The 13,652-nt window shown below is 54.2% G+C and overlaps 3 protein-coding genes across 3 annotated transcripts; 2 read left to right on the top strand and 1 right to left on the bottom strand.

Moving 5' to 3' along the window:
* Window positions 1-364: 364 nt before the first annotated feature.
* Window positions 365-1,419, bottom strand: LY79DRAFT_349626 (uncharacterized protein). Its single transcript, XM_060552639.1, has 2 exons — window positions 808-1,419; window positions 365-502 (listed from the first exon to the last, which is right to left on the bottom strand). Exon 1 carries the CDS (start codon window positions 1,216-1,218, stop codon window positions 808-810), a length of 411 nt encoding a protein of 136 aa, XP_060418364.1. The 5' UTR covers window positions 1,219-1,419; the 3' UTR covers window positions 365-502.
* Window positions 1,420-4,008: 2,589 nt separating this feature from the next.
* LY79DRAFT_349459 (uncharacterized protein) lies at window positions 4,009-4,959 on the top strand. Its single transcript, XM_060552638.1, has one exon. It carries the CDS (start codon window positions 4,155-4,157, stop codon window positions 4,764-4,766), a length of 612 nt encoding a protein of 203 aa, XP_060418363.1. The 5' UTR covers window positions 4,009-4,154; the 3' UTR covers window positions 4,767-4,959.
* A 380-nt stretch (window positions 4,960-5,339) lies between these two features.
* Window positions 5,340-5,805, top strand: LY79DRAFT_540406 (uncharacterized protein; the record flags this gene model as incomplete). The annotated part of the gene is made up of 1 exon (XM_060556863.1): window positions 5,340-5,805. A coding segment is annotated over exon 1 (250 nt), but the record flags the coding sequence as incomplete, so codon positions are not given.
* Between the last annotated feature and the right edge of the window lie 7,847 nt (window positions 5,806-13,652).

The raw sequence follows: 13,652 nt of genomic DNA, 5'->3' as shown, positions 1-13,652 counted from the left end.
CAGTGGTTTATTCGGGTTATCGGGAGTTTCTTCTTTTTCCAACAACCAGCGGGAAAAGGTTCGGTTTCGAGCCTTGGCTAGTCTGTACTGAGTCTCGCTGGAAGGATAAATTGCAACGCGGTTCGAGGACATTTCCCATATGCTTCTGTGGGCCTGCCTTCCTGTTGCTGGAGCAGACCAGGACTTCACCTAGAGATATTTGGGGGGCAGTATCGGCAGTTTGCATTGCTAGCCCTATGATCCATGGCAGGCTGCGTTTCACGTGTTTTTCAAGGGCATTTCTTTATAGCTTCCGGTAATCCTAGGTCTCGGCATAGCAGATGAGGATTGAATGTAGTTATGCAAACCGCCTGTTGCGATTGCCCTCCCCCGTCACCAATTCTCTAGCACTATAGACAATATATTCTTCCCCTGTAATACAGTTCAGGCACCCGTTACGACAACAAAACTGTGTGTTCTGGGCAATCGCGATCAATGCTGACGATTGTTAAACTGCTGGGCCCTTCAATGAGGACGAATAGTAAACAATTAGTATAACTGGCGATATATGAAGAGAAAACGCACACAGTATTGGGGTAGGAATCTCTACAACACTCTCAAGGGGCCTTTGGTAGATTGCCTTGCCCAAAGAACCACGTATCCCCAATGTAGTCCAAGCACTGACGGACCCATCCCCTACATTAACATGACAACATGTCCTCCTGTCCGTATCAGACGATGCAGAAAAACACCGTGGGAACCAACAATGGTCTGCCACGACACCAGAGCAAACACCTGTCCAATCAAGCCAAGCGGGGTCGAGCACACTCAGCATTTGATCTTGCCGTACCGATTCCTGGTCGCCTCGAACCAGGCCGATGAGATGGCGCCCTCGTCGCAAAGCGACGTGAGTGTGAAGCCCCAGTTGAGGACCTTCACCCTGTCGTCTCGGCTGTGGTCATCGCACCACGGCTTCGTGATGGCGCCGCACGAGGCGAAGCGGCTGAGATTGTGCCAGAGGCGGGAGCAAATGCGGGCGACGTTCTCGTCGACGACGGCGTGGACGATGTAGCTGTTGGTGACAGTAATCGGGCCCGCGGCAGGCCAGCGTTCAAGCGAGCAGCGGGCGGTGCTGCCAAGCGGGGGGCCCGAGGGGCCGAGAAGGGGCGCCTTGTGGGGTTTCGCCGAGGTGAGGACGCTGACGGCCACAATGAGGAGGGCGGTGAGGTGGAACTTCATTGTTGATGGCAGAGCTCGAGGCAGGAATAGAAAGACTGTATGAGTGTAAGGCGAGAGAATGAATGGGCGCCGACTGTTTGGAAAAGGAGTGGTGAGGGCAAGGTAAGACTCGAAGCTTGGAATTGGAACTGTGGGTTTTAATGTGCTGTGATGGACAGAAGGGTAATAATAACGAGATAATCAAGCGGAAAGGGCGATAGATATAGACCTGCATGTCCCCTGAAGATGTCTGGGAACGGAGTAATAGGCACATCTTGCTCCATCGTTGTTTCAATGCACGATGCCATCACTAGTCTGTCTGTGGATCAGGCTCGCCACTGAGCTGGCAGAAAGTTAAAATCATACGTGATTCTCGAGCCTCGTGGCCAACTGCACAGGTATTAATGTTTGCAGTGCACATCTCATGGCTGGATGTGAAGCATCGGTGATGCGTAGACCCAATGAGACCACCGTCGTTCTAGCCAACGATGGATTCAAATGGTGGAGGCAGGAGAGATGGCTGTCATTGTTACTAAGCGATTCGGCTGGATTTGAAATCGGCTTGAATAACACGGCAAGCTCTGAGTATCTCACCGTCAGGGTGGCTCGAGGCAAACCGGTGCCGACAGCGGAGAACCACAGAGGTAGGGAGGTTCTGTTGAGGTGGAAAGTTTGTCACGATATCCAACAAGTACATGTAAGTGATGACAAAAAACCGAGATATAGCGGCTTCGTCACAAGTAGAATTGGCTTGAACACATGTGTTTTTCTGATCGAAAACAGTTTATACCACAATTAACTTCAATAGTCGGACTTGTCAAAGTCTCAAACGACATGAGGCTTCGCTACCTGTACGGCTTCATCGTGTGTTCTGAGCTCACTTGGCCAAAACTCGATGAGCCTCTGGTCTGATTCCGAGAACCTCGAGAGCTTTCTTTTCTTTTTTATTTTCTTTTATTTCCTAATCCTGCCATATTTTCACGTGTCAAGCAAGCAGTTGTACAGGAAGACCGTCTTCACAGGAAGGATCGTTGACCTCCTCGTCGAGCAGAAACCTGAGTACATCGTGGAATTTACAGCTCTAGAATGAGACTTATTCCGGAGAGAGATGCATGCAGCATGGAAAAATAGGAAATAATCACACGTGAAATGCAATCGTTCGGTCCCCTGCTGCGTGATCATGGCTACTGCCCATCCACTCCTGTTCGTAATGTAGCCAGTGAGTGACTCTTCTCGCATGCCCGTTGTCCTCGGAAAGCATTGCAGCGAAAATATCACCCAGAGGCGGCAGAATGGTTTATATGAAGCGAGAAGAGCTTGACAGGGACTGCCGGACAGAGCGCTCGTCACGATGCCAGATACGCGGAGGCAACTGATACTCTATAGACCTATTGAACGCCATAGCAGACGTATGCCATACGGCACCGGCCTCCCACAGTGAGAGAAATAACTAGACCGCATCCGTAGGCAAAGATTAACGGCGAGTTCTCAATCCGAAAACTCAGTCGTGTAGCTACTTTAGCGACAAGGGGTTCTCGTAATACCTACCTTAACCTCTGACAGCTTGCATAGTTTCTACATCATTTCCGATGTCAATCTCATTGCACATTTGCCACCGAGACTTGGTGACTAGATATACAGAGCCTTCAAATTCACATAAGGAGCGTAATCGATGCTTCAAGACTTGAAAGATACAGGAGCCCTTGATTCCGGCGTTGATCTTATGTCCTGGCATAGTCCTTGGCGCCACAGGCATCTCGGAGCCAGCGTCTGATACCAGACTCGGTGATCTTATGATGCCTTCCAGAGCTGTCAACCCCAATAACAGATCAGTTGGAGACCAAGACCCATTCGTCGCCGATAGCAGTCCACGTATTCACTAGCACGACAATGAGTGCTGACGAGCAAACCAAGTTAACTATTGAACAATGTGTGCCTCCAAGCTCTCCCTTCACCACTGGCCGGCACATCATGATGAACCACGGCGTCTGCCATACGTCAACCGCCGCACTCGGCATTCCGTCGCTGAGCCGGAAGCGGATCCTCACGCTGCGCGAGCGACACCCCCTCATTGTATTTGCCCGTTAAGGAGACCATTGCCAAGCCCACGAAAGAGCGCATTGTGTTCCTGCTTCTCTGGAGTGAGGGCTCCCACTACTATAGTATTCGGCTTTGCACTTTCGACACCACACCTATTGCGCATGGCAAACTCGCGAGGCCTGCTTTGGATCGGCCGTGAACAAGTCAACGGAGTAAACAGCGTACTGCAGCCTCCTCCTATACATATACATCTCATAACAGTGGCATCATAGCAAATATCCCATATTGGCCAGCTTGTAGAACGTCGACTGTTCCAATAGAGCGCACTGATCTTTCTTCTCAAGACACAATCACTTCATCGTGGCCAATCGAGAGATTAGCGAGTCACAAACTGAAGTATCTCCACGGCGGACTTTCGCCAACGTCCGCCAACGTGACTTGATGTTGAGAGACGGTCTTTGACCGTCCCAAACGTTTGCGTGGGCTTTCTACCCCGAGAGCGAACCTCTGACACCGCACAAGAAAGGACTGGTCTCTGAAAGACGTCATTTGCGTATGGACATTGCTTGCGAGAACCTCCAGCATCCGGATATTGCGATGCCTTGACGGCAACACTGGCAACCATCCCTAGGGACGGAGGCCCCGTGGAAAGCAAACGCGACACAACTCAGTCTCTCTTCAGCTAAGCCCAAACCAAGAGCCTCAAACGGACGAGCCCGCCAAGGCCAACAGACCTACGTCATCCAGGTTGCTGAAGACACCTACTCATAACATCGTCAACAACTCAGCCCCCTACTCCTTCTGTTGGTGATCCACGAAACTCTCCGGGACCACAGCCCAAAAATACACAAGATAACATTGCATAACGGTCACCTTGCCGCGTATGCCGTAATCTCAGTCATGGCCCAAGCCCTGCAATGGCCACGTCTCACAAGGCGAAGCCCTCCCGCAGCCTTCTCTCGAGCCCCAGCCAAGACCGACTCACTCAACCCCTCATCCAGCCTGCCTTCCAAAGCCTCAAAGTCAAAAACAGAGCCGCCTGCGCCTCCCCATCCAAGCCTTCGTCATCGCAAACCGAGGGGGCACGGCAGGATGGAGACCACGTCGCCCCCCCTCTTCCGAACCCCGCAAAGCCGGCCTTCCAACAAGGACATACGTTGAACTACAGACATGCCGCAACATCGGACGAAAGAGGAAAAGAAAAAGAAGAGGAGAGATGGGTGACGCCTCATCACTCAGCGAATGCGCTCGCTGCCCAAGACATCCGAACAAGTTCTTCGCCCAGCCCCGCAAACTTTCCCATCGCACACGTTGTAAAGCAGACGCAGGCCCGATGGCCCACGTCCACATTGGCTATGCCATCTGATGCAGAGTTCCAGGCCACAGGAAAGGCCAAGATGAATGGAAAAATAAAAGTAAAAAACAAAAACAAAGGGGGAGGGAGGCCGCACAGCTTGGAAGTCTGCACTTGCTCACTTCCAGCCCTTACAATTGGACATGTGCGTGCTCGGCGGCCCAACCGACCATGACCTTGATCGGATATTTCCGACGACCACACCCACCGCCCCTTATGCCCGTGTGAGAACAAGCCACGTTGGAAGAGGAGTAGAACAATTCGAGAAACTGCTTTTCCTCGCGCCAAGAAATCTTTTGTGAGAAATCATCAAAGTCACAAGGGGGCGAAGAGAATTAGAAGCACAGGCTTCTCCGTAGCATCGGCGCAAACACCACCTCTCGTCACCGTTCCCTCACTCTTTTCCCGCGTTATGTTGAGAAAGCACTGTGTACGTGTGTGTCGTCCTGCTATACCAGCAAGAGACTTGCGCGAATACGCGTGTATATGTGTGTTTGAATGGCATCCCCCCCCCCCCCCCCCCCCCCCCGCACTATCAGTGAAACTCGAAACACGTCGGCATAAAGCGGTAAATGGAAACGCATGAATGACGGGAGGGAGGATCAAACGGGTTCACGTCAAGCAAGCTAGAAATCCCACCGACCGCGCGGGCGGGGAAAAATTGGCCCAGACAGCGTACAAGCCAGGAAAGAGAGAGACGAGAAACAAGACGAGACGAACGGGCCGGCTGTGCACCACCACCACCACCACCACCACCACCACCACCACCCCCCTCCCCGTATTTTTCCGCCGTCGGCGCAGGGCGAAACGAGAAACAAGAAAAGAGAAGGGAAACAAACAAAACGTGGGGAGGGGGGTCGATCAACGTCGATGAGCCTGGGGACTGATGTTTCATGCTCTTTCTTTCTCTGTTCGCACCACTACCACCAGGCACTACCACCACACACACACTCACACAAGGGGTTTTTCCTTGGGCGAAAGGCTGTCTAGGTTCGCTTCTCCCACGGTGTCGGATCTCGACGGGCACTTGCCAATTGTGCCAAGGCTGCTGGTGCTGGTGCTGGTGCTGGGCTTGGCCTGGCCCACGTACGAGTTGCTTGCAAGACATTGAGAGTCGGCTTCGCCAATTCGTACCGTACGTAACGTAAATGCAGGGAGAGGTATCGGACAAGAAAAGAGAGAGAGAGAGAGAGAGAGAGAGAGAGAGAGAGAGAAGAGGGAGATAGGGAGTTGAAAGATGGAAAAGAGTGACACGCCGTCGTGAATTGACCCCGTCGCTGCGACGAAGTCGTAGCCGCTAGACCCAGGAGAGGTAGGTGAATGCCACAGAGGACCTGTTTTTCTGCTGTTGCCATGGAGAGCCAAGACAACAGTCCAAACACGCTTGTAAATTATAGTAAAGTTAAAATCATAACCGAGAAACAACAACACGCAACGCATGCTTCCATTATGGACCGAAAAGCCACGCCCCCCCCCCCCTTTCACCCCTGAACGCCCTTCCAAAGGAGGTTGCATCTAGGAAACAGCGTTCCGTCCGAGAATGATACCGATCTCTAATGGTTGGTCACCTGCATGATGATACCTACTCAACAATCACAGCAGCTGGCTCTCACCCCCCACTGTTACTTGGCGACGCAAAGGCACATGCAGCATCGTATCGGACCTCTACGAACTTGGTCTCGTTAGCTGATGGCAATTGGTGGCTGTAGCGGCCATCCCTCTCTGTCGCCACCGCAATCCGCTTCCACTATTGCTTCTAGAAGCCCCGGGGAGCAAAGGCGGATGCGTGCCATCACGTACCAGCGAACGGCCGGGCGGGTATGTGGGCAGGTGGGTGGGTGCGGTACGGACGGTGCAGCAGCTCCTTGGACTCCTGTAGGTCCGCTGGCGTGCTAGCTGCATCGTTGGACCGTGGTGGAGAAAAAGCAACCGGTTTGATGGAGAGCTCGTACGGTTTTTCCATCCCTTCCTGCTTCGCCCATAATGCATGCCAAAAAATGTACAGGATTTGCCGCGGCTCGACTCGGAACTATGGAGACGCCAATCTTAACGCCAGATCCATCTGGCCAGACAGTGCAAAAGCATGGCTCGGCTCCGTGTCGGCCATTGAACGCCCTGGTGCATGGCACCAATCATCACCGCCCTCTATCCTCCATGGAATCCGACTGAACCATTCCGGCTGATCAACGGAGTCTGTCCGGCCTAATGCCCTCACGATGGGGGCCTCGACACGGGAGTCAGGCCCCCCTCCCCCAAGGAACCAGGTCTACGCAGCAGTATTCCCCGACATAAGAGCCCACTGACTCGTCCCTCCTCCAGTTTCTCTGGGGTTCTCTCAGAAACGGGGCGTCGGCCAGCGTCTCATGGTTCCACCGAGCAAAGAAAAAAGAGACCACGGACACAGACCACAACAGAAAAACGGCCCGTAATTAATCGTTAGCCAACGGCAACTCCACGCAACGCCGTCGCGACTCACAGGGGGGGGGGAGTTGGGCTGGGGTCGACGCGAACCCTCACCGCTTGATCAAGTGCCGTGTGGAATGTCACCAGCTTTCCCCCGTGATTTGGGGGGCCTGCCTGCCCTGCCCTGCGCATGTGCTTCTACTGTTCCTCGGGATCCCAAGGTTGGGCATGCCATCTAGCCGGCCATCGGAACGACTTGTCGACGGCCGACTAAGACGTTGGCTTTTGGCTTCATTGCTTTGTTTCAGGCCCTCGCCCATCTGCAACCCCAACGTGCTGTACTCGAGCTGTGCCGTGTGGCACGCATCCGGCCCTGCAAGTCGCCGTCCGTCAGCCGCCTCGTTGCCATGCGGCCATGGGTCTTGACGTTCCATCGGCAAATAACATGGCTGGTGATGTTGCGTTGTCTTGAGTCGCGCCGACCACGATAAGTCGGATCAACATTGGCCGTCGACTCAGTACGCACGTTGAAGCGCAGCCGGTCTAGTCTAGTAACATTCCATTCCTTCTTCCGGAACGTTTCGACATGTCTCGGCTCGCAGCTGCAGCTGCAGCTACGCCGAACCCCTCGAGTACGATGCTATCCCAGCGCAGCTATTCGCCGTTGACTATGTATGTTGCGCGAGTACACTCTCGGGCCTAGGGGGGCTGCCCCACGACTTCGGATGACGTCTGTCGTGGAGGCGGCACGCATTGAGCAATTTCAATCGGACGAGATGAAGCGGCACATCGGCCGACTCATGATCGACTTCACCTCGTTAGGCCAAATCGAAAATCAACTCTCTCTGGGCGCCCGGTGGTCCCCTCCCCCCTTTTGGTCATGGGGGGATGTATGTATGGTAAACAAATATGATTGTGCAGAGTCTCCATCTCACCCACAGGTTAATGTCCGAAGATACCAGGGTTCGTGACCGCAGACGGAATACATACATGATGCAAATGAACGAGTATAGCGACCGTGCCATGACCCTTCCCATTAAGCCTTGACAGGGTTCCCTCGAGCGGTTGAACCCTTTTCCCTCCGAGCGCTTGCCTTTCTCATGGGTTGCCAGGTCGCAACAAGACGAGACAGCCCTGCTAGGAGGACGAATAGCTGTGTCAATGCTCTTCACTGACATACCAGGCGGATCCGGAGCCGGTAGGATCACCTCAGCGCCCACAAAGATCAAGATGAACGGCTGGCTGCAAAACAACCCTAGGTCCAGCCGATAGTATGGGCATTATGGGATACGGCCTGGAGGGCCGGCTTCCATATGTGCCAGTAGCTCGCAAAAAAAAAAAAAAGAAAAAAAAAAGACCGCCGTCGCTTGTAGCCATGCCCGATAGCCTAATAGACGGATCGGAGTTGAAGACCAAGGTACCGTATACCCCCTTAAGGTCGCACAACCGGAGCGATTGAAGACGTAACGGGACCGAGGCCTTGCTATGCCTGATCCCTGCATCTTGGGATGTGCAATTGTGAAGCAGTATTCCGACGGTCTGAAGACCGTGAAGCTGGAAAAGGCGAATTCCTGCCAAGTAGTGGCGGTGCTGATCGCCTACAGCACAGAAGACATTATCAAAGACCTTCTTCTCCGGAGGCGGGGGGTACATTCATAGGCGAAAGTCGCTGGCCAAGACTTTGAGGTTCAATATTGCCCACCCCAAAAAAACATCAGTGCGCCAATGCTGAGCCCTCTTAGATTCCTTTGGACCTTCACTCGCTCAATCTCCAGGATGATGATTTCTCACGGCTCAGCGGGACTTTGCTGGCTGAACCTGTGAGCCGAGAGAGATCATCTATACTTGGAAATGCCCTTGTCTTACAATAGCCAAACGAGGCGGTCGTGGGTTGGGAAAAGGCGCATATCAAAATCCGCACAAGGGCTGTCGTTTGCTAGACGGCCAAGACCCTGGAAGTGCCTCGTTACGGGGACCCGATCTTCTCCAAGCCCACTAGAGCCGACTGAATTGGAAGGGAGGTCATGCAGGCCCGACTGGCGGCCGAATGAGGCTTCGAAGGGTCGGCGGGCTTGCAGCCAGTGCGGGAGAATCAGGGCCGTCAAATCCCCGCATTCTACAGGATGCGGGAGCGGAGGCACAGTGCAGCGATTTGAAGCAACGACATCGGGGGAACGAGGAACTCTGTGTGTGGGGGGGGGGGGGGGGGGGGGACGCGCCTGGGAAGCGTGATGGTGTGGTGTGTAGAGTCTAAGATGCAGCAGTGCGGCGATACTCCGGAGGTGGTCCTAACCCGGAGTTGGTCGAAATGCCATATCATCCAATCCGACAGCGAGGTTCTGAAATGGCTCAGCGTTTCCTCTTTACTAACGAAAGCGAGCACAAAGACGGTGAGCGAGTGCCGAGAGTCTCCACGGGAGCTCACGAGGACAATCACTAGCTTTGGCCAGCGAGGGCGAGGTTTCTCCAAGCCCCCGCGACCGTCCAGGTTTCCCTGCAGGTTCTTTGGACGGGTCTGTCATCCAGTTCAGACGTAAGGATTGTAAACCACACCTGGGCTTTAGATGGGCCCGGGCGTCGCTCCGTGGCAAGGCCAGGCAGATAGACTGGGATGGTGGGTAGACCGTGCTCGACATGCTCGGTGAGCGATTTCAGCATCAGCCGATTCCGCAGACGAATAGACGGTCAAGCGGCTCAGTTTGACCGAGGCAAAATAGCCAAGCAGACCAGACACGTTGTGCATGACGGATCACCCCTCGCCTCCACAACGGCGAGACCGAACGCTGACCGACACGGCTCCGATCTTTTGACATGCCGCGCTTCGGACGGAGAGATGGGATAGCGAATTATCAGCTTGGGATACCCAGAAAGCTTAGGCTAGTTCCAGCGGTAGCGAAGCGAGGGAAAGAGGCGTCGATTAGCCACTCATGGTCGGAGGTTGGTTCATAACCGACCCGCGCAGTGGGAGGTACGGATCGGCCGGAGCGGCCACCTGGACTGAGTAAGAGAAAGGTCATCGAACAGGAAAAGCCCCAGTCAGCATGACGTAGAGGCGTAGAGCCTTTCTCGACAGGTGAGCCCGAGGAGGAGGGACTTGGGGCAATTGGATTAGTGAAATCCCAGAGAACCATCGTGTGTCTGATTTGTGATCCATCAAACCGGCCACCCACCTACTCAGCACGGAGCAGCTCTGTCATTTCGAGGACCCGTAGGGCCCGTGTGCCAATGGGCAGTGAACAGGCATCGATGGTGGAAAGGCATAGATACATACACAAGGTGGGCGAGGGACCCTGTATGCATGTGAGATGCGGTGAACAGTGGATGTCCATCGGCAGGGCTAGGGCCTTGGGGAAGGGGTTTCTCGCCGTAGACTACCCGTACACTAGGGTTGAACCCAGGACTGCGTCAAGAATTGAGAGCTTCCCCGGCTTAGAGAAAGAACCAGATAAGACGAGGTCGGACCAGACCATCGCTATCCAAGGAGAGCGTAATGCACGCCGACGAGGCCAGCCAGACTTTGTCCAGCCTTGGCCCCCACGGAAAAGGTCATTGGGAAGGGATGTCGGTAGCTAGCCGGGGCCCTGGGAGCCGTGTGAATGGAGGTGGTCCTCCAGCACCGCTGATTTTCTTATCCACAGCGGAGCTGAGAAGGCCAAAACTCTTGCCTTCTCGTTCGCCGAAACCGTCCATTGATGGAGGATTTGTGGTGGAGAGGCACGGTAAGGTAGTTTAGACGGTAGGCGGCTCGGGCGATACACCGTAGCATACGGGCGGATACGCAGCAAAGCTGGCCTAGCTTTTCTCCTTGCTAGGCGTGGGCAGGGGACGTGGTTCGAGACTTGGGGAAAAGGCGACAAGGCGTGCCTGGACCACGTCGGCGCTGCTTGTGCACGCGCCGGCGTATTGCGTAAATGGCTGACAGTCCCAAACTCCTTACCAAGGGTCTCTCATCCAGCAGTGTTTAGTTGGTGTTTCCTATCCAGTCCTGGTGCTGCTATTAAGGGTAAGCGCAGGATCCGTAGAAACCGGTCGGTAGAAAGAGCAAAGAGGTACGGAGTAGGCGTGTAAGGGCCGTGGAAGCAGCGGGAGATGTTAGCGGCACGAGTGGTGCGACGATTGCCCTAGCACGAAAGGAGACAAGATCAGGTCGTCGCGGATTAGTTGCTCCAGAAGCCTAATGCGAATTCCCAAGAGTGCCGGTATCCATGGGGGTTGTATGTACTGCATATTCGTAGTGCCCCCCCTTCCCTTTCTTTTGTGTCTCAGCTTTGCTTCCCGCAGGATGAAGGTTGGATCATGGAAATGGGATACCCGTTAGGCTTAGCGTCGTGACGGAGAGTTGGCCGAGGTGCCGAATCCATTAGACGCGTGGGAGTACCGTCGCTTTGCCGTGTAGGAAGGACATGACCCTAAGAGGGACACGTCGAACAAAGGCAATACTCCATATATCTGACCCGCTCGTGAGCATCAATTCGTCTTAGCTCTAGTGGCTAGCTGGCCTCTGCGCTTGTGGTGGTGTCTCTTTGGGTAGGTACTGTTGTCTTCTATTCCTCATGGAAGCCAAGGAGTTCGGAAAATGGCGCTCTGACAGTGCGGGCAAACAGTGTCAAATTGGAACAGGGCATCGTTGAGTCGAGCTTGGTGATGCGAAGAGTTTGGAAAGGGCCGTTTCCTGATAACGAGACGATTGGCAAATTGAATCCAGCATTGCAGGGATCATGACAGCTGCTCCCAGGCCAGGCCCCCCTCCCGAAAGCCTGCTTGCACGGCTATTCCTGTCCAAGCTCAATCACGAATGGTAGGCGGCTCGCATCCATCGTCGCTCATGACTGGCAGCAGAGATTTGGAGGAGCAAAAGCTTGTTGTGATCCACTTGCGACGAAGAAGAGGACCGTGCTGCTATCGACGAAGACTGTGTGGATCTGATCAATATCCATGTCGAGAAAACGACAGGGAAGATACGTACTTTAAATTTTTCATAACTCTTTTTTGTCCGCCACCAGGTACCCCCGTGCTGTTTCCGTGCCTATGCTTCTGGGTGGGCGACTCGACACCACCCGCGAGGAACGCCTACGGCACGTTATCCGCGGTGCGCGATGACTGATGAAGAATGATTACTGAGAGTTTCTCCGAGGCTTGGCGAGAGGGAAGGGAAGAAGAAGAAAAAAAGGCTCTTCGCACTGCCGCCGGGCGAGACAAGCGTCGTGAAAGCGGTCATATGCGCCAATGGGCATGGCACTATTCCAATTGACATGAAAGCGGCAGTTAATGGCCGTTGGGAGCAAAGAAAGTGCCACTTTGAACCGTTGCTGACCGCCAGCCATCCCACCCCATCCGTGACGGGAGAAAGCCCAGTCTCGTGTGCTTCACCTACGAAGGGTAGGGAAGCATCGGCAGGACGCTCCAACGGGCGAACCCCGAAACGACAACAAAGATGGGCGGGCCATGCCTGCCGACCGACCTGGCCTGTCGTCGACTTTAGGGGGGCGGCTTTGGGAGAGCAGTGTCGTCATTATCATCGTCAGCTGGCCGCGGCTTGAAAATCGCGCAAGCCGTTCTTCCTGCTCGCCTGGGCACAGCTTCGGAGAAGCCAGGGAAGGAAGCGAGACGAAAGAGCCATTTCGAGACGAGGGAATAAGAGAACGTAGCAATCAGGTAATGCAAGTGAATTAAGGTAGGGTCGGGGCCAATGGTGCGGAAACACCAATGTCAACGGTACGCGCAGATGAAGAAGAACTTACATTAGGATTACCTACAAACCTGCTTAGCTGACACGGCTCCTTGATAGCCGGACGAGAATAAGGTACCACGGATATCAGGTAGCGCTACCCACGTTTGCACTTATCTAGGTAGCTGACCTGGGCCGATGTGCGTGCATGCGTGCATGCGTGCGGTCCTGGCCTCGCATGGCGCCGAGAGGGAGAACGTGTGTGGTCAGCGTACCGCCCTGTCGGCGACTCCATAAGCTCGAGGAAAGGTGTGGGAAACAACTTTGCACTGGTGCTCCCCACGGTCGATGATGAGCGAGGTATCGCCGACGCCACAGCGAACCAATGGAAAGCCTCTCAGATGGGTGGAGAAGGCGGTGGTCGCGGAGAAACAGCGAACGAAGAGAAGTCGCAAGAAAAATTCTGTTGCATGAAGCTAATTCGCCCAGGAGAGCAACGAACGGTAGGTAGGTAGGGAAAGGGACGAAAAAACTAAAGGAAAAAAAAAAAAAAACAGTTGTGTGGGTCCCGTTGCGACTTCCGAAAGAAACGCCCCACTGGAACTACCACATCTGGGCCATACATAAACAGGTATCTACTACGTAGGTAGTCGGCTGCACACGCAGCCCACCTTTTTCATCCAGGTACCTGCCTGTCTTCCATGTCCGCGCCTAGGAAACCTGCACCTCACCTGGTCCTAGGAACCGTGGCCCGGCGAGTCCATGTGGGGTTCTGCACCTTGTTTACTCACGAGATTACCTCAGTGCATCCGTATTCCGCACTGTGAGTGTGCATGTGTATTTACGAATGGTTATGAAATAACGCAGGGATCCCCAAGGCCGCCTGTGGGTTTGTTTGCATTGGACATATGTCTCCCCTAGTAGAGCTATGCCCATGCGCTGCCATCCCATCCCCTCCCAGTCATTGCATTCCCATCCGCGCACCAAAAT

Source organism: Colletotrichum navitas (genome assembly GCF_030913465.1).
Source record: "Colletotrichum navitas strain CBS 125086 chromosome Unknown LY79scaffold_7, whole genome shotgun sequence".
In the NCBI taxonomy this organism is placed as follows: domain Eukaryota; kingdom Fungi; phylum Ascomycota; class Sordariomycetes; order Glomerellales; family Glomerellaceae; genus Colletotrichum; species Colletotrichum navitas.
This window is presented reverse-complemented; position numbering and strand designations above follow the sequence as displayed.